Consider the following 19,613-nt stretch of genomic DNA (forward strand, 5'->3'; position numbering starts at 1 on the left):
CAAAAAATGATTGAGCTCATTAGTACAAAAGCCTGCATGAGTCAGTGGTGGTCACACTCACATGCTGTGTATGCTTTTTTTTTTGGTTCATCTTCATCCTAGCTTTTCTTTTTAAACAATTTCTGATAATCATGCGTGTGTCATCCAGATTTAATAGTTGAAGATTGTTAAATCTTTAGTGCATTTCATTTGCATTAACATATCTTTGGTCAATGTTGGGTTTCAGAACAATCCTTGTCTTATCATAGTGGAAGAAGTTTAGATGCTTTATATGAGTGATACACCCTCATATATAGTCCTATACCTTCCAAAATGTAAAAGTTATTGTTACAGACACACATACATAGTAACCGCAGCACATCAGTGTTAAAAACTCTTCACTTCTACCTTCCGGGTTAGAGGATGCTACTGGTACCTGCATACATAACAGGACACTTTTTTTAGATAGAAGTGTGGAAAAAGATATTTGACATAGTTTACTCTTGATAAGGCCTCGTTCATATTGCCAGTTTATGTGGTTGTAAATCATGTTCATGCAAAATAGTCAAGTTCATAAACAAAGTCATTACCTAAAAAATCCAGGTTGTCACTACTACGTATGTTCTAATTGCTATTTGCTACACATATCAGTGTATGCATATCAGCTGCTCTCAACTGGACACTTGCCGTAATTAGGCTCCATTAACTTGTGTGTGTGTGTGTGTGTTTTTGTTTTCAATTGTTAATAGGATAGTTATAATATCTAGTTTTATTTTAAGAGCAATAGCAAGCCGGATAATTAGCTATTACTGTGAGTCTGGTCCAGTTGTTTTTAATATACTATGCTCTTGTTAGATGGTGTTTAAATTAAGAAGCATATTTTCTTGTCTGTAGCAATGATACAGGTTTTACTGAGGAATATAAAGAAAGCATTTTGTCACCCAGCCCTTGAGTAGAGTGCAATGCCCAGAACAGTTTAACCAAATAATCTTCTTTGCTTGTGGAAAAACTCATAAAGCCCTCAGGCAGATCTCTGTCATTACTTGTCCTACAATTACAACAGATATGATGCTGCATGTTCAGTCATATCAAAGTCTCAATACAGTTCTCACACTCAGGTTGTAGTGAAGAAAAAAACATTTTCCCACACAGGCAGTAAAGAAAAAAGGTCTCTCAGGAAATAGTCATCAGACTGAATGCAAAATGGCTGCATAAAAACAAAGAAAATGTAATTTAATTTACCGTTTTTTTATTTGCATTAGATTTTTTTATGTTGTTGCACCACTGTGCATTACCAAAGTACCTGTGGGACCCAATAGACCTCCTCCTTCATTTACTTGAAGACAGTACAGCTTTTGGGTTGAAAAGGTCCCTCACTTAATGGCTTTGGTTCTTCCTAAAGCTTCCGCTGCACATATGCAAAACTGATGGTCTCTAGAAGTAATTGGACATTGTTCATCATAGAAATTAGGCGAAATGAGAAATTCCAAGGAAGCCAAAGATCACAGTCTTGGTCCCATTTACCATTCAACATTGTAGCAACGCATTTTTTTAAACTTGTTAATTAGACTGTAGCCTCATCCACCTGGAAACCAGAAGAGTTGACACTAATCACAGGATTAAGTCTGGAGAAAATCACATGCTGAATGCTACATGTATCAGCACACAACCTGCTTTAATAATGACTTCATGGAGGGCTGTAATTACAAGGAATTTCCAACAATGGCACATGTTGCTGTGAGATTCTGCCAGGAGCAGGAATGTGACCTTTTGACATTTGACCCTAAAACAAGATAAACAGGATGGTGTGTCACTGAATATACTCCCCTATATTTCATTTGTTAAGTGACCTTCTGCATGGGGCAACAGCTGGGGGTATACATCTGGACAAAAGGATGGGGATATAGCAAATAAAATTGTGGGGATTCAAACATATGCTCAAAATGTTTCAGTTCAAATTGAAGCAGTGCTGCTTCTTTCTCTAAAACACAACTTTGCCACAGTTTGAGGCCCTTTAAAAGTGTTTTTAATATTTGCTCCACCTGTGCTATGGTTTTCTTATGCCAGTTAACAGGTTCATGGATTTTTTTTAAACATCCAGAATAATTACGTCATTGTTTGCATGTTGTTAGGTAAACATTGTTACAAGTGTTGGTATTTTCAAGAGTCTGGGAGCTTGTATGAACTTTATGCTACATGTCCTAACTGAACACAGACACACTCACGCAGAGTTTCACATGTGATTATTTCAGCAAAGCCACTCCCTGTTCTACAAAACTTGGCTTGATATAAGTAGGGCCCCTGCTATTCACGTCGCCATGGTGACTGTGCATTCTGCTGTGAACTTTGGAGCAGAACACACACAGCACTGATTGTGTCTGACCTTAGAGTGCTCTGTGCAGACCAAAACTTTTGACTTTGCACAGCTATTATTGGAGCACGCCAACTAAAGACCATGAATTCAGAAAAGTATTGTTTTAAAACTGGATTTGTTGCAGTTGTGCAACAAAGTAACGCATCTTTAAAGGACAGTGATTTTTAACATAAAACTAATATTTTGATATTACTTGGATGGTTTTGTAATTATATAAAAGAGTTTGTATTTATATAAAAAATGAAGTGCATGCACCTTGAATGCAAGATAACTTGGGAACATTGAATGGAAGATATTGAGTCTAGGCATTATCATTTTGATAAAATTCTGCCTGTCAGAGGAGGAGCCAGGCTAGGTGTCAGTAGACTGTGAAACATGAAACAGATTAATCACAGAAATGCACTTACACTTCACTGGACTTGAGCCATCCTATTCAGCATAACCACTTTTAAATGTTACAGGAGCCGCACATGAGTTAGTGTTCGTAACAACACCTTTCCATCAGAAAAACAGCATTAAAATCTAAAAGGAACATGATCAGATAAACTAGGGGCTATTCTCTGAATTTCCACCACCAAAAGTTCTAATAGATTAATTAAGTTTAGAAATCATTGTAGAGTTAGGATATATAGTTAACCAAAGCAAAGAGAAATCTAGCAACATATCTTTAAAAGAGCCATACCATACTATTTATTATCCCCCAAAACGTTTTAGTATGTCCCAATACATAGTATGTCAAATGTAGTATGCCAGAAATACAAGTATGTCCTACTGCATCAAGTTGGGTTTTGCAGTATACAAGCCAGCATGCTTTTTGGGCTATTTTTATCCACAGACCTTTGTGCAGCATATATGATCAAGAGGGTCCAATTTTTGTGCAATGTTATGAAGAGGTAGTATGTCATAATTGTATGCATACTGCAGCACGTACTTTAAATAACTTGTGAGTTATGGTAAAACGGTTCCAACAAACATCTTCACACGTATTATATCATTTCCTGTTAGTATAAAATTAACAAGGAAGTTGATTATTTTTGTATACTAACTGCTAAAACAGTATGCTATGATGATTAGTGTGTAGGATGGATGGGACGCAGCATGTTGAAGCAGGACACCTGTTTTCTCATCTCATTTTAAACAACAAGCAGCGATAGTCCAGCTCCAGGTTTTATTGTCTGCCAGAGTGGTCGTCCTCTCTCGTGTGTGTGTGTGTGTGTGTGTGTGTGTGTGTGTGTGTGTGTGTGTGTGTGTGTGTGTGTGTGTGTGTGTGTGTGTGTGTGTGTGTGTGTGTGTGTGTGTGTGTGTGTGTGTGTGTGTGTGTGTGTGTGTGTGTGTGTGTTTGTGTTTAATGATGGGTTCCCATCCATTCTCATGGTAATTGGAGATCTGGAATGGAGTTTTTGCAGAAGGACGCACAGTCCTCTACAAGGCTCAGGAGCTGGACTTCATATTGACAATGGACTATCGTAGAATGGGTGGCATTGTTTGAACCGCTGTGTGTGTGTGTGTGTGGGGGTGTGTGTATACGTGCTTGTTTTTGGAGTGGTTTGAAGAAAGTTGCAAACAGCAGGTGGGTGAAGCCTCATCGTCTTCTCTTCTCTCCCTCTAACTCTCTTTTTGCCTGTGTACAAGGCAGCAGACATATAGTGCCTTGAGGAGAATGCATCAGTGAATTTTAGGGCAAATATTTCTTATTTTTGTTTTGTGTTTTTAAAGCTAAGATTTAATGGGGAATTTTCAGTTTTTTTTAAATACGTTACAAAAGCATTGATAAGGGACTGTAAAATTAAATTTGTATAACTCTAAATTCATTATTATACTCTAAATGCAAGCATTACTTTAAATTCGCTGACATGGTGTTAGGTGGAAAGGATTTTTTTAAAACCATTAATATTTCAATAATTATTAAATCCAGTGACATTAGGATACATTTTGCTGACAAGGACCCAGGCAGAATGGGGATGCATGGTAGCCCATGGTAGTTTATAAGATTGCAATGCGTTAGCGTTGTTAAATAACTGGCTATCAAAAACATTACATGGAGCATAACGTTAGCTGGTTTCACAGCAACAATGCACACTGCCTCAAACAAACATATAGGGCCTGTGTTTCAGGATAAGGATTAGAAGTTTTACAGTTTGCATATAATGTTAATTAGGGTTAATTAGGGATCAACTGATAATTGGTAGTGGATGAAACCAATAACCAAATTAAGAACCAATATGCATTTACGGTGAAAATGAAAATCTTAAGATTTTGGAATGTTACAAACTTCAAAACTAAACTTATTTAAATGTTTTAAGCAATTATTTAACAAATTGGAAACTTTCAATATAATACCCAGTAACGGATAGTCAGATAGTGTTGTGGGCGGTACATTAAGTCAGACTCAGTGGTGAGTGAAACCGAAACAGTGACAGAAACAAAGCTGTAGCGGAGCAAAATCGTGCACTTTTTAAATAATAAACTTTAAAATCGGTTATCAGGCAAATGAAACACTGATATAGATAATGTTAAAATTGCCAAAAAATGGCTTGATAATCGGCCAGGGCCGATAATCTGTCTATCCTTAATGTTAATATGACTTGGAACTCACTCACCTTAGCCAAATTTGAGGTGTTTGAAAATGAATGATGACATTGTTTGCATGCCAGCTTCAAAGCATCAATTATACAGTATGACCGTTGTCATCCACTGAGAATGGGAAGTTTTTCCTTTATTATTCCATTTTAGACTAAACTTGGCGCTATCTTCTATTTCCCGTGTGTTGATAGGCGTTTTCTTCTTTACCACTTGTTGACCAACTAAAACACTTATGCATCTATGCTGCCCCAATCAGTTCCAGGAGAATTGCAACCTTGGTACCTTCATTACCAACGATACCTACGCTAATGCAGAAAAACAAGTAGCGGCACAAACATTACACAACGTAGCTTTAAAGCTATAGTGCGTAGTTTCTGTTTCCTCCATGAGGAATTCTAAGTAATGACAACAACACTGTTGTTGCATCAACATGGCACAAGCCTTCCGCAGATGCCTGTAACCAGGAGGACACGGAGGATTCTTCAGAAGAGGTTATTATCTTCGCTTGGGTTTCTGCGTGTTAAAGTCACCGGACTACATCACTTTCTACACATAGCCATACTGAGAAATACAGAGAGAGTTGTGTGGAACGGATAGTCTTAATTAGCTTTGTATCAACTCATTTGGCAATGGCTTGAATGTAACGGGCATTTATAAATATGACAAGTTACACACGAAAGCTTTAAGTACATTGTCCAAGTAAAGTACATTGTTTGTGCCACCTGAAATCCCTTACTTAGTTTTTTGTTAAATCATGTTGACCTGTGTTAGTTGTTACTGTGACTGCCGTCATACTGGGCGTCTGAAGACAGAAAGGTGCGGTGCAGTGAGAGATGTTATCTGGCTGAAGTCATTTCATAATGCTAAAAAGCACACTCCCTGTTCTGGCTGTCCCCGAAATCCAATCTGTGTATTTTTTTACTATAAGCTAAGTGTTGAACATGATTCATAAGGATGGCAATCAAGAACTGGTTCCAACTTGTAACCATTTTGAAATAGTCTGATTGTGTAAAGTGTCCAGGCACCTGTTTCCAAGAAGTAGGTTTACTGAGTTCTCTGGATACGTTTGCTGAGTAAATCGCCAAACCTTTCCAAATCAGGAATTATGTAAGAATGATGTAAAACTGATCCAGGTTTAACGCTGCGAAGGTATCGAGATTAACCTGGTGTTTGGAAACCGGCTCCACTCTACTGATTCCACCTGTTTATGCCTTTGCAATGCAAACACTTACTTATAGCTAGGACACATTACTATCTCAGAGTTTATGTTCTTTGATTTTGGAAGAAAAGAACATATTTTCTGAGTGTTAGTGCAATTATCACCATCAGGCAGCCTTAATGTAAGTTAATAAACGGCACATTACAGTCGAATGGGGAGACATTTAGTAAATTCCGGGAATCAAGAGAATACAGTTCCTCTGCCTTCATTAGCCCATATAACCCCCTATATTTCAAGAGATTACATAGGCAGTCTCTTTGTTTAATTTTCAAAACTCTCTAATGTGTGTAACCAGGTCAGCATTTGCAACAATGCCACTCACAGAATAACCCTCATGCAGCAGGGTTTCTGTGCAAACACCCTCCAGCCCCCCCGCAGAGTCACGAACCCTGTTTTTCCTTGCCTGGATGTTCGCTATAAAGAGTCGATCATACGGTTATATGCATGTCACACCAGTTCTCCAGTATGTCGTAGTGTGTTTACATATCCTGTCTTACTGTACTGTATGTTTGCACTGACTGATTAGTGTCTGATCCAGTCACAGGTGTGTGATTTAATAGATGCTAATGGATCGGCCTGTCACTCAGCTAGCAGCAACAGGAAACACTCTGGGTGTTTGGGTGATCTTGTTTCACATGCTGATATTCTATGTTACACCCAACCGTATGGGCACCAGTAGGGCTTGGTACTTCAAAAAAATGCCCCGTCATTAAATACCAAATTTCAATACCTAAGGAGTAAATCTCATTAGCATCTGAGCCAATAAGCATGCAGCGTGTTTTTACCAAGATCTAATAACTGGAATGTGATTGGTTGTCTAACGTTAAATGACAGGGGGGTGCATGAAAAACTAGGTTACGCACAAAGATGGGGCTCACATGTGTGTATGTATTTTGAGAGGTTTGACCACATTTTGTCACAAGGTGTAAAAGAGCTGAAAAAAAAGAAATTGTACCATAATGTTGAATTTTTTGTTAAAAAGTTAAAAAGTTTTGGAACTGGTATCAAATACACAGTATTGGCACCGTGCCCTAGGAATTAATAAATTCTAGATGACTAAGGAATAGCAGTTTGCTGTACATTAAATTTGAAATGAATGAATGAATAAATATACTTTAATTGTTTAAAGCCTTTTGTGTGTGTTTGCCCTCTTTCTAATACTTCATAAACAAAGAAACATCCATTAAAGTGGGTCAAAATGTGGTCATGTCGGTTCACAGGTTGGTTATGATGGAAATAGCTGCATGTTTAAGCCTGTGAAGTGGAGCATATGATGTAGTTGTGTATGTGGAGGATCAAACGTGGGAATGAACCGATTGATTCCAATTAAACTCTGAGTCTTTTGTTTTCAGCTTCTCTTTGTATCACATTGCTGCTGTATGACTTGTAAAACCCATTAGGGAGCTACTTTCTCACCAGTGGGGAAATGCTGGAGCATTGGCAGTTATCTGGGCAGCAGTGGCGGATGCTGCGGGGAGGTATGATGGTGCAAGCGGTGAGAAAAGCTCCTTTGAGTTGAGCTTTAGCCAAGTCACGTGAAGAGAGAAGTATGAGGTCAGGGTGGGAAGGAGACAAGGCAGGTGGCCCGAGGATCAGACACACAGTCGGGTCATGAAATTTAATATTTTAGTTTGCATCAAAATGTAAAAATCTTTGTAATGAACTTTTAAAAGGTCTTATGTTTGTTCTTACTTTCGTGAGAAGTGGTCACACTTAGATACATTTTCAAAAGGATGAAACTTATTTTGATGTGATTTAAAGAAAACTGTTATGCTGCAGCAGTCTGGCTATATGTGTCGGAAGCATGCAAGTATTTTCAAGTGCATGGGGTAACATGAGGGTAAGAAGCAGAGTTAACTTCATTAGCCTCTGACGGCATCTGTTCAAGGAGCAAGGGTGACGTCACCCTCGTCTGTCAACCCAACGCTGCACATCTTGACCTACTGAGATGTAACAGACCTTTCTACTAAAACATCCACAACCTCCAATGGCAGTAGTGTTTCCCCTCCACAGATTTAATTATGGGGGTTCATCAACATATCACATTGATCCACTTTGCATAGGTTAATCTAATTTAGAGCACAACTCATTATCAGTGGTACTTGCATTGTATGCACCCGTGTTTCTGCTGCTACTGTATTTTTTCCTCCTCTACTTAAAGGGTAAGGCTGCTAATGATTTATATTTTTATTATCATCAAAAAACTCCTGAGAAGACCTAAACCAACATTGTCTTAGTCAATCTCACGATACTTTAAAACATAATCAGCCCCAAGTCTTTTTATTTCTTCTGAAGATTTTAATCTTAAATAAAGGTTATGAATATATACTATAATATTCAAAAAAGCGTAAATAATTTCCTAAAACTCTAGGTGTTAACAAAAATTACTCAAGCAAAAGTAAAGATTTGGTGCTCTAGTGAGTATTTATGTTGTTTGTGGAATCAACTTTAAATAAACCAAAGTGTCCATGTTCATGGTCTAGCAGCGAGTCCAACAGTATGGCTTATTTTATAGCTTTTGGATGACAATGGAGTTCTATGGCACAAAGGAATAAGCCCAGACTTTGGATACACAAACAATTCATCATCCCTTCTCTTTTTGTGGGATTGGGATAGGAAATACAGAGAATATCACTAGACATATCTTTTGAACATAAGAGCTTAATGTGTCACTGTGTAATAAAATATACAGATAGCAGATGTGGCAATGGAAGATATCTTTAGAAATATGTACAACACGTATATTCACTCTCCAGTACCGTTATCTCTCTTCCCTCAGTCCCCCTCTAACTGCCTCTTACGTATTTAATGTCTGCTCGGTCCCCGAGAGCCTGTACGTCTCTAGTTGCTGTCACAGGCCATTGTGCCACACACAAAGAGCCTGAGTCCACTCCACTTTTGGGTTCATTCATTAAAAGCAGTGGTGCATGAACCAGGCTCTCCCTCCAGTCCCCGGCATCCCCAGAGATCACCCCTCTGGGAGTGACAGCACAGACATTGATCAAAAGCTAGTCAGACAAGGGGAAGAGTAAAGGGCGGGCCGGGTGGGTGGGCGCCTGGGCGGGCAGCAGTATATTTGGATACAGTGAATGGGACATTGGCTGGGAACGTTCTTCTTTTTCCCTTTTTGGACATGGTCATGTTTAGAAAAGGCCCTTTGTGTTTTTTTCTAAAACAATCTTTGAGTTAATGCCAATTCCATGGCAATTAATGAGACATGTTTACACAAATATACAGTTGTGTCTTCAAAACTGCTTAATCAAAATAACAATGATTAAAAAAAGTAGCTGTAAGATCAAAAACTATTGTCATTTTAGTTTAGATGGAACTAAATCGGTCTCTTTTCCGTCTCTCCAGAGATGACGCTCCTGTCGTCACAACCCAAACCCCTGGAGTCCTCCCCAACCTTGGACGCCAGCCCTGCTGCCGGCACCGAGGACCCCGAGCTGAGGATGCTGGAGAAGAGGTTAAAGGTCATTGAGGAGCTTCTGCAGACGGAGAAGGACTACATCAAAGACCTGCAGATGTGTGTCAAGGAGATTGTCGAGCCACTGCAGAAGAAGCAGGTAATAAAGATCTCTAATCCAGATCTTGTGGAGGTGGATTAAGAGTATGTTAAGAGCATGGTTTAGAAAAAAAAAAAGGTTGAAGGTCTGAAACCCTGTAAAATACGGGATCTATCTATCGACTTACTTTTCATATATTGAGATTCATGAGTTAGGGTAGATATAAGGAGCCTGTTAAACACTATCAACCTGAAACAGATACAGTTTGAGTTTTACAGAGACAACAGAGGCTTTTGAGATCATATTTAGGATATGAAGTTTACATGAATCATACTGTAGAGAAAGCTGGTTAGTCACCTCTCCTTTATCCATGAGTATACGCTACTCAGTTTGGTTTCTACCCCTTTGCTGGATTTACAGTACATTCTTCATCTAATCTTCAAATATGGAAGATGAGAGCGACATTTAAAATGTATCGTCCACATTACAAATGTCAGACTTTTATTTTGAGTTAATATCTCATTTTTAGTTTTACTGACTAACTACTACATTACTTGTGGAGGCACCTACAAACAAGTAAGTATTCTAGCTAGTATAAACAGGTTTCTCAATCCTAGGATAAGGGTTTTTCTAGGTTTCTGAATCAAGGATAGGATATATTTATTTAACTATGATACTCAGGGGGAAAAAATTGTTTTATCAGTGAACAGCACAGAGGAACTTTTAGCACCGATTTAAAACGTTCTGCATTTCCTAAAGGTGAAGAATGTGGACTTTGATGGACTCTTTGGCAACATCAGCTCCGTGATCGACCTGTCCCAACGCTTGTTTGAAACACTGCAGGACACAGACTCTATTGGTAAGAAGCCAGTTTTTAATTAAACTGTCGAGTCAAGGGACTTCCTTCTGCATGCTGTGCTTTGAACTTTATCCACATTACAACCATAAACTGTCACCTAATCTAGTATGTAGTTGACGCATTTTGAGGTTACTGTTAATGTAAAGTATTGTAACAGTCCAGATTTCTGTCTGTACCGACTTCCCAACTTTTCTGTCTGTTAGGGTGTAATTTTTTATATTACTGAAACATATTTTCCTTCTCCGGTTTCCCTTTTTTAAAAGAAAACACATTTACTTTTGTTTCTGTACCCTGTGCTCTCAGGAAATGTATTTCTGAGCTTTAAAGCTGAGCTGGAAGAGGTGTACAAGATCTACTGCCAGAACCATGATGATGCCATCTCTCTGCTCAAGAGCTATGAGAAGGATGAAAACATCCAGCATCACGTGTTAGAGTGTCTGGAGAGACTGAGGTAAGTCACTGAGAGAAGGAAAATGTGTCCAAAAAAACAGAGTCACTCACTAGTTTTAGATTTTAGCTTTGACTTGTGTGTTTGACTTAAAAATACATTTTGCATGTTTGTGTGTGTGTAAAAGCATGAACACTTAGAGTGGCCACTAATACAAACATACAGTTGAAGTAAAACTCTAACTGTTAAAGATGAAGAATGGAGCACAGTGGAAGTGGAAAAGTAATGGGAGCTGTATTGTTACACTGTGTTGTGTAACCCTTTTCAAAATGTAACTTTAAAAAGTTTTTTTTGCAGTAGAATAAAAACTTTAAAATGGAGTCTGTGGACAATTAAAGAGATATTTTGCTGATTTCAATCCAGCTCTGTGTCATGGCAGTGTGGGCAATACGTTTAGATGGACAGTGTGTGCCTTTCCTCCGTGGCGCCAGTGCATGGGCGAAGGCACACACCGTTCATCTAAACGCACAAAGATGACATAAAGCTGGACTAAATACGGAGGATCTTTAAGGCATTCAGATTTCCTGGCATCACACTTTGTGTTTCCTGTTAGCCGATGGGCTCATGGAATTCATTTATGATGGAGTTTCTTTAGCGGACTTTGAACTTTGATGGTTGGGTAGTTATGCTAGAGCTGCAGGCTTAGTAAATCTTTAATTAAACATAGAAATTATTTTTTATACCGTAGTACCATTTTTCTGTAAAGAGGCCCTTACTGTGTGTTCCTGGAGATGGAGCACTATGACTGCTCCTCAGAAATGTAGAGCAGTCCAAGAATGTGCCCTACCTGGTTTCATGTGTCTGGTTTCACCATCAGTGACTCAGACACTTGAGTTGAAACTGCTGTAAAATAAAGTCATCTGTGTTAGATAAACACAGGTTGTGTTAGACCGGAAGCTTTAGCCAAAAAAGGCAGATGGTTCCAAGAAGTTTTAATAAATAAAAGGAAAAGGACGATGTACAGCTGTGTGTGCATACGGTCAATCCCTTGTTGACATGAAGGTGTTTTTAGTTTCGTTTTTGAACCCAGTTTTTCTAATAATTTTGTAAGTTGACCATAATGTTGCCAGTGTTTTCAGGAAAAGAGTCTTTTCTAAAGTGTGTGTGCATCTCCTGTGCAGCCTATTCAGCTTTTAAAAGGTCATGTTTTCTGCCACCGACTAGAAATTGCCATATTTTACTGCCACACTGGGCCAATTCCAGCTTTAACAGAGAAATTACACAACAAAACCATAACCGCGGGTGCGGTTGGCTAGGTTCTTTTGACCTTGCAAACTAAAATCCTGGATTTTATCTGTGCATTAGCAAATACTTCCTTTTGAGTTCTGCATAATTTAAGACTGGAAAGGTTAAACATTCATGAAAGTTATCACCAGATCATAGGTTTATAAATCCTGTTTTATTTTTTTATCTCTTTCCAACCTTTCCTTCAACAGGGCCATTTATCGCGAGTGGTAAGTCTCAATAACCAGTGCCGCCATGATTTACAGCATGAGAATCATCTTGAATGCATGCCTTTTGCTCACTAACCTCCCTGAAAATTACCCGTTTGTGTGTGTGTGTGTGTGTGTGTGTGTGTGTGTGTGTGTGTGTGTGTGTGTGTGTGTGTGTGTGTGTGTGTGTGTGTGTGTGTGTGTGTGTGTGTGTGTGTGTGTGTGTGTGGAAAAACATCTGTGCTGCCATTTCAATTCCCTTTTGCACGTGATTGTGAATATTGTATACTATTGTTGTGAAAAGAAATATTCCTGCTCTTCTGTGGCTATTTTTGACCCTGGGAAACACATCTAATGCCATCTTCTGGACTAAAACAGCAACTGCAATTTACAGTAACTGGTGTAATCAATATTATTAAAAACAATTATAAAATCTTTTCTCAGTATTATGAGAATGTTGTAACATGAAGGGCTGAACACTGGCTTTATAGAGAAACCCTGACCAAAAATCCACCTCTGACACCATGAACATGGGAAACTGCATGTGTTTTCCTCCAATGACGAAGGGGAAGATTTGTGCATTGACATGTTTTACTGTTTAAAAGTGGAAATGGGTTTACCTTTATTTGGCAAATAATATGCCATCAATTTGTTGTCTTTATTTTGTAAAATAGCAAGAAATGATCTTGTAATAATGAGAACATTTTAGAAGAAATGTAAATTGGCTTCCATGCAGACATCAAATTACATTTTTTATTGTAAACAACCAAATTAAATAATTGAAATGGTTGCTAAATCATTTGTCCTCTAGATGCATTAAAACCAAGCAAATCATTATGATTTCCTATTGTGCCTTCCCTGTTCTTTTATGTCTCCCAAAAATTGTATTGATCGTCATCAGACTATATGATAATGTGATGATGGTTACATATCATTGGATTATGCAATCCACATGATATAGAGACATGTGTTACATGAACATGGGAACGTAATTCAATAGCGGTGACTGTAATAGTAGCTGGAATGCTGACTGTTTGTGAGAGTCTCTCACTCTTCACATATTCTTGTTTTTCCCTTCAACCAAACACCGTCTGGCGTCTCTGTCACCTTTTCAGGGGCAAAACCAATTACATCAACCTTGGCTCTTTCTTAATCAAGCCGGTGCAGCGGGTGATGCGATACCCGCTGCTGCTGATGGAGCTGCTGGGGGCCACACCGGAGAGCCACCACGACCGGCCCCAGCTGACTCAGGCTCTGCAGGCCATCAAAGAGATCAACGTAAACATCAACGAGTACAAGCGCAGGAAGGACCTTGGTAAAAATCTCTTACAGCCTGCTGGTTTGTCTGTATTTGGGAAAGCATTTATCCAGTTCAAATTCTGAACTGTCTTCCCTCTGCTGTCCACAGTGGTGAAGTACAGGAAAGGTGACGAGGACACGTTCATTGACAAGATCTCCAAGTTGAGCATGCACTCCATTATCAAGAAATCCAACCGAGTCAGCAGCCACCTCAAACACCTGACAGGAATTTCACCCCAGGTACATCACTGCTCCTTGCCAAGTTCTTAACCCGAGTAGAGGGAAGACTGCCTGAATGCACCGAATGAAAGCTGCTGGTTCTGATCTCTTCTTTGTCTTCTGTTTTTTTTTCCCAGATTAAAGATGAAGCGTTTGATGAGGCTGAGAAGAAGTTCAGACTGCAGGAGAGACTCATCAAGTCTTTTATCAGGGACATTTCCTTGTACCTGCAACATATAAGGGTAGGAGCAATTTACCTCTGTCCCGTGGAAAACTCCAACTCAGCCTCTTTGTTATTTAGACCATATCTGAAACTGGAAGTAGATACACTCTTAATGCAATCTGATCTCTTCTTGATTTAATTTCACTACTAATTCTAATTTCTTAAACATAATCAATATGTTAAACTGTTTAGAACTGTATTTGTAATGGGCCATATTTCCAGTGTCTGTAATGAAAATGTACATTTAATAATTCTTGATTTATATTGATATGGCTAAATATTGAATTAGGATTATGAAATGTTTGGTTCATTAGAATAGTAAAGAATAACAATTTTGTAGGAGAGAAAGATTTAACATATAAAAAGATTACATTTTATCTAATCAGTGCATTCAACACATATTCCACTGTCAATATGTTGTTGTATCATGTTTTTGGAGTACTTCTCACAGCAACATGGATCGTAATGAAATGCATCTCTTTAGGAATCGGCATCTGTGAAGGTGTTGGCAGCCATCAGTTTCTGTGACATCTACACAGAGCGCAGCGTCCTTGACCCGGAGCGCTTCCAGAGAGCTCACCGCTGCATCAGCGACAAACAGTTCACACACTTTGTAAGTCCTCTTCCTGTTTAGCCTCACTTAGATGCTGTAAAAGTGCGTTGGGAATAACCTCTGATCGCATCACCTTATCTGTCCATCCCCCCTTCTCTTCCCTGAGCAGAAGGAGCGCACAGAGGGCTTAGTCATCAAACCTCTCACCCAGCTCCTCCTCATGTTCGCCGGGCCGCACAAACTCATCCAAAAGCGCTTCGACAAGCTGCTGGACTACGACAACTGCAAGGAGCGTGCTGACCGCCTCAAGGACCGCCGGGTCCAGGATGAGCTGCAGGTGGCGCGCAACAACTATGAGGCGCTCAACGCCCAACTTCTGGACGAACTCCCCAAGTTCCACGTCGCAGCAGAGGAGCTGTTTACTGGCTGTGTGAGGGCTTTCGCTCAATCCCAGAAGGACTTCATGAAGACGACATTGGGGGAGCTGAAGCCCCTCCTACAGGCTGTGAGTTACTTTGTTTATGTGGGTGTAGGAAGTCGGACATTTTTTCATGAATGTTTTTGGACGCGTTTAGAAATAATTCTAATCCATTCCCAATGAGTTGTACTCATTCTGGTATTGACTTGACCTTTGTCTTTACCTTTGTCTCCAGTTTTCTAACAAAGCTGGCACAGAGGGCAACCTAATAGCCAAGTTCCAAGAAGAGTACGGTCGAGTTCTCCAACTTCTGCAGAGCTTTAGCTTCTGCCCGGAGAACCTTCCTCCAGCCACCGCCACAAAGAAGACCTTCGAGAAGAAGACTCTAGAGAAGCAGACCTCAAAAAGACAACTGCAGGGACCTGTGAGTTGAACTCTCATCCCATTTATGCCATAGTGTATTTTAATAAATAATGCACAAGGAGCTTATGATCTAACCAGTCTTGTCCTTGTCGCCTTCAGCCGAACCACAGCATGCAAACAGATGAGCACCGCGCAGGACTTCTGGTACGCTATGGTCCTGAGAAACTTTTCCTGGCGGAGAGAAACTTCAATGCAGCCCAGGATCTGGACATCTCTGTACTAGAGGGAGACCTTGTGGGTGTAATCAAGCAACAGGACCCCATGGGTAGCCACAACCGCTGGCTAATTGATACTGGAGGTGGGTTATTTGTACTCTAAGCCCTGATTTGAAATAAAATGTTTAACGAATCAGCCACATATTTTGATGTATGAGCCTCTGGGGAAAAAAGGGCGCGGCAATACACTTTATGTCTTATCTTGCTTTTTTTGTTTTGCAGTTGGCAAGGGTTTTGTGTACAGCTCCTTCCTCAAACCCTACAACCCACGCAGGAGTCAGTCGGATGTGTCCATCGAGAGCCAATCATCTAATGAGTCAGGCTACGGCGGCTCCTCCCCTGTTTTCTCTCGCCAAAACAGCAACAGCACACTGACCTTTAACCAGGAATCGGCCACCGTCAGCTTTTCCACATCGCAGCCCCAGATACATTCATCGCCACACCCTTCGCTGGACTCTGCCTCATCTCGTAGAAGTCACAGAGATCCACCCAACCTTGACTCATCCAGTCAGAGCAACTCCATAAACTCCTCCCCAAGAAATCCCTCAAGGGAATTCTCAGACCAAACGCACCGAAATTCCTCCAGTCACAGAGACACAGAGCCTTCTTACCGGCATTCAGGCAATCACAGAGACACGTATGATACGAGTTGTGCAAGTCCGAGCAGCCACAAGGAGATATCAGACCTCTCAGAGACCGACTCTTACTCTTCACTCAGAAACGGTCGGTCCCAGCGGTATGGGCACACAGACAAAACCTACAGTTCATACCAGTGGAGAAATGGAGATAATAGTGGCCAGAAAAGGACTGTTTACTCCAGAGATGAGTACATCGAGTCAGAGCCAGAACCAGTACCAGTACCGGAACCAGAACCAGAACCAGAACCAGAAGATGAGAGTGAATTAGATGGTCATCAGGTGAGATGTGTGATCACAGTGTGACTGCTATGATGTAATCAGACATTTACCATACCAAAACCATGGCAGACAATTTATTTTCAAGTGATTAAAGTAACTTTTTTTAAAGTTAGTCTGTGTAGAAAAATTATACAATCCTGGTAACAATTGGTGCGGAAGAGTGTGCAGTACCACAGGGTGATCCTGGATACTAAAAGGGCCACAAACATTCATTCATACTGCTTTTAAAATTAAAACACAAACTAACAATGACGTTGTTATTTCTATGTTTTTAGATTTACTACGCTCTCTACTCGTTTGATGCCCGTTGTGCCAATGAACTGAGCATCTCAGCCAATCAGCGGCTGCGGATATTAGAGTTCAAGGACATGAACGGCAACAGTGATTGGTGGCTGGCGGAGGCGGGAGGCCGGCGTGGCTACGTGCCTTCCAACTACATCCGCAAATCAGAATATACTTGAAAAAAAATCCCGAGACTGGACTTTGACCTGAAGAAGGCTCACTCTGCGAGCAGACGGAACACAAAAGGCAAACAAGCATCTGGACACGCGGTGGCCTATTTTTGATCTGTTGTCAAAGAGTTTGATAGTGAAAAGGACTGACTTATTGCTGCTGACTTTGCTCCTAAAAGTTAACATTATATGCCTATATTTAAATACTTTTTTATATTATTTGTACTTACTGGAAACTGCACCCATTTCCTCTCGTTTTCAGTGAAAAACCTGTGAATTGCTCCTGATTTTTGCCATATTCTGTGGAGCTGAAGACAATGAATTGCATGTTTAAGAGAACAGTCTTAAAGGTTAGCGCATTGGGAGATTGCAATGGAAATGTGAATGTTTTGGGTTTAGACTGGTTCTTATAAACATACATCAAGTGGAATGCAGAAAGACTGATCTAAACACTGTGTTAAGGACTTTTTCCAGCATGTGGTTTGTTACACCACTAGAATGATAAATATTAGATGGATCTATACCATACTGTTTAACAATCGAGGTTTGAGGCACTTATGAGGATTATCCACTGGTTGCGAGTTTTGACGTGTCTTCAGTGAAGCCATCAACAAGAATTTGGAGTGTTGTATGAAATTAATATGGACTATTTGAATTAAATCCAAGAATGGCATATGCTACAGAATACGGTTTACAAGCACCCCCCTTGTCAATAACCTAAATAAACTTTTTGACTGGGTTGACACTGTGCAATCAGGTGATGATGACACAATTTCCCTGTAAGAGGATGTTAAATAGGGAGAGAGAGAGATTATGGTCTGATCTTCAGTCTGATTTCTGCACATACCTCCTATGTACATTTATAAATAGGCTAGTGCTGTATATTGAGAATATGCTATTGCACCCACTGTAAAGTACACACTGTTTGAATAAAAAACAGCTCAGCTGATAAATCATGACAGCTCTGAAAGAATATTTGTTTGTGTTTCCTCTGTTGTAGAAGATCACTGTTAGTAATTTGTCATGTTTTAGAGTTATTAATGACATCAGTAGACGCCACATAGACTTTAAAGTCAATCTACTCAGTCAGCTGTTTTACCATGCAACAATAATGCTTTTTTTTTTTTTTTAGAACAAAAGACATTGCATATCTGTGCAAGCTTTGTATGCATATTTGTTTTAACAACATGGAAGATGGTAAAATAATATGTTTAAATATACTAAACTATAATGCTCTCTAAAAGGTAAACTGTAAACACATCGGGGGTATACTGGCGTTTTTGTGTTCAAGTACAGTATAGTCCTTTGATTATAGTAGCAATTACTTTCACATATTAGTATTGCATAAATGTGACACAGCATAAAAATAATTTGCAAGAATGTATAAAATGCAGTACTGAGTAATGGTATTTTACATAATGCAAAACATTAAGAATGTCCAAAAATATGGTAATTGTAAACCAGATTTTGTAATACAATTTGCTAAAAAGCTTTAGCAAAGCAGATCCACTCGTACATATTCAGAACTCTCAGGTGACTCAGTGTATAGAAAAAGCCTCATGACTACAAACTGTTTACTTGATGTGATGGCCTCGGCAGAAATAAAGATCACAGGGCAACCTTAGAACAGCAGTCTGCTATCAGCAGACCAAGCGCAGCAGCCGGTCTATTAGAACAGAGGACACTGGTGACGGCGCACCCTGAAACAGATTCAACTTATTGGAGACAGCAACACAATTTAAAACATTAAAGGTGACGGCGCACCAGGACATGCCACATTAAAAAACATTATTCATGTCTGCGCATAGGCTTTACAAACACAAATGTGTGTAGATTGAATATTAGTCAAATACATAAGAAGTTCTACTTACACCATATCCGCGCAGTCCTCTGCTGTCTGCTCGTTACGCTTCAGATGTGGTGACCCCCCCAAGCGCGCGGATGCTAGCATTAGCAGTCTCGTCTTTAGTTTTCGAAAGCTTTGGTTTTTCTTTCTCGGTTGTTTTTAAATTTTCGCTTCTGAACTCCGCTTTTGCGTTTGTACTCCATTGCTCGTCTCTCACTTAGCTAACTGTTACTTTACTGTCTTGAAACCTCACTAGCTGATTCTTTTGTGTGACTTTTGCTACGGCAGTACGCATGTCCATAATTTACTAACCCAGAATTCCGCAGGCACAGTTTTGAACGTCAAATCGCCTTCAAAGCTATTGGTATTACAACAATGTATTAAAGGAAGCAAAGGTTTTTCCAAACTATAAGATCATGTTTTAGATAACTGAACTAGGGTGTCGACTGTGCCGAGAGGAAGAAGCCTGTGCGCGTTTACCATCTGGATCAAAGCAAGATCAACTGAAATTCGTTCAGTATTTATTGTGGCGTTTGCCCTAAACAATATCCTTTATTTTGTAAAGAAAAACTGACTACAGCTTGCCTTGGAAAAAACGTTTATTTTATCAGCAATAAAACCAAGCATTTACTCCCAGCCCAGCTTTG

The 19,613-nt window shown here is 39.7% G+C and overlaps 1 protein-coding gene across 4 annotated transcripts in view; it reads left to right on the plus strand.

The window, feature by feature from the left end:
• Positions 1-18,093, plus strand: part of dnmbp (dynamin binding protein) — a 49,346-nt gene extending 31,253 nt beyond the window's left edge. For 3 of the 4 annotated variants that reach the window (XM_032502036.1, XM_032502038.1, XM_032502039.1), the window contains 13 exons: positions 9,513-9,721; positions 10,421-10,520; positions 10,824-10,971; positions 12,405-12,422; positions 13,517-13,716; positions 13,810-13,940; positions 14,057-14,161; positions 14,627-14,755; positions 14,865-15,200; positions 15,349-15,537; positions 15,636-15,834; positions 15,974-16,668; positions 16,944-18,093. In XM_032502036.1, the coding sequence (XP_032357927.1) occupies positions 9,513-9,721; positions 10,421-10,520; positions 10,824-10,971; positions 12,405-12,422; positions 13,517-13,716; positions 13,810-13,940; positions 14,057-14,161; positions 14,627-14,755; positions 14,865-15,200; positions 15,349-15,537; positions 15,636-15,834; positions 15,974-16,668; positions 16,944-17,129 (2,645 nt within the window). In that variant the 3' untranslated portion in view covers positions 17,130-18,093. The remainder of the gene's footprint in view (positions 1-9,512; positions 9,722-10,420; positions 10,521-10,823; positions 10,972-12,404; positions 12,423-13,516; positions 13,717-13,809; positions 13,941-14,056; positions 14,162-14,626; positions 14,756-14,864; positions 15,201-15,348; positions 15,538-15,635; positions 15,835-15,973; positions 16,669-16,943) is intronic. The other variant, XM_032502037.1, reaches the window with a different exon arrangement.
• Positions 18,094-19,613: the final 1,520 nt, after the last annotated feature.

Source organism: Etheostoma spectabile, chromosome 21 (genome assembly GCF_008692095.1).
Source record: "Etheostoma spectabile isolate EspeVRDwgs_2016 chromosome 21, UIUC_Espe_1.0, whole genome shotgun sequence".
Classification (NCBI taxonomy): domain Eukaryota; kingdom Metazoa; phylum Chordata; class Actinopteri; order Perciformes; family Percidae; genus Etheostoma; species Etheostoma spectabile.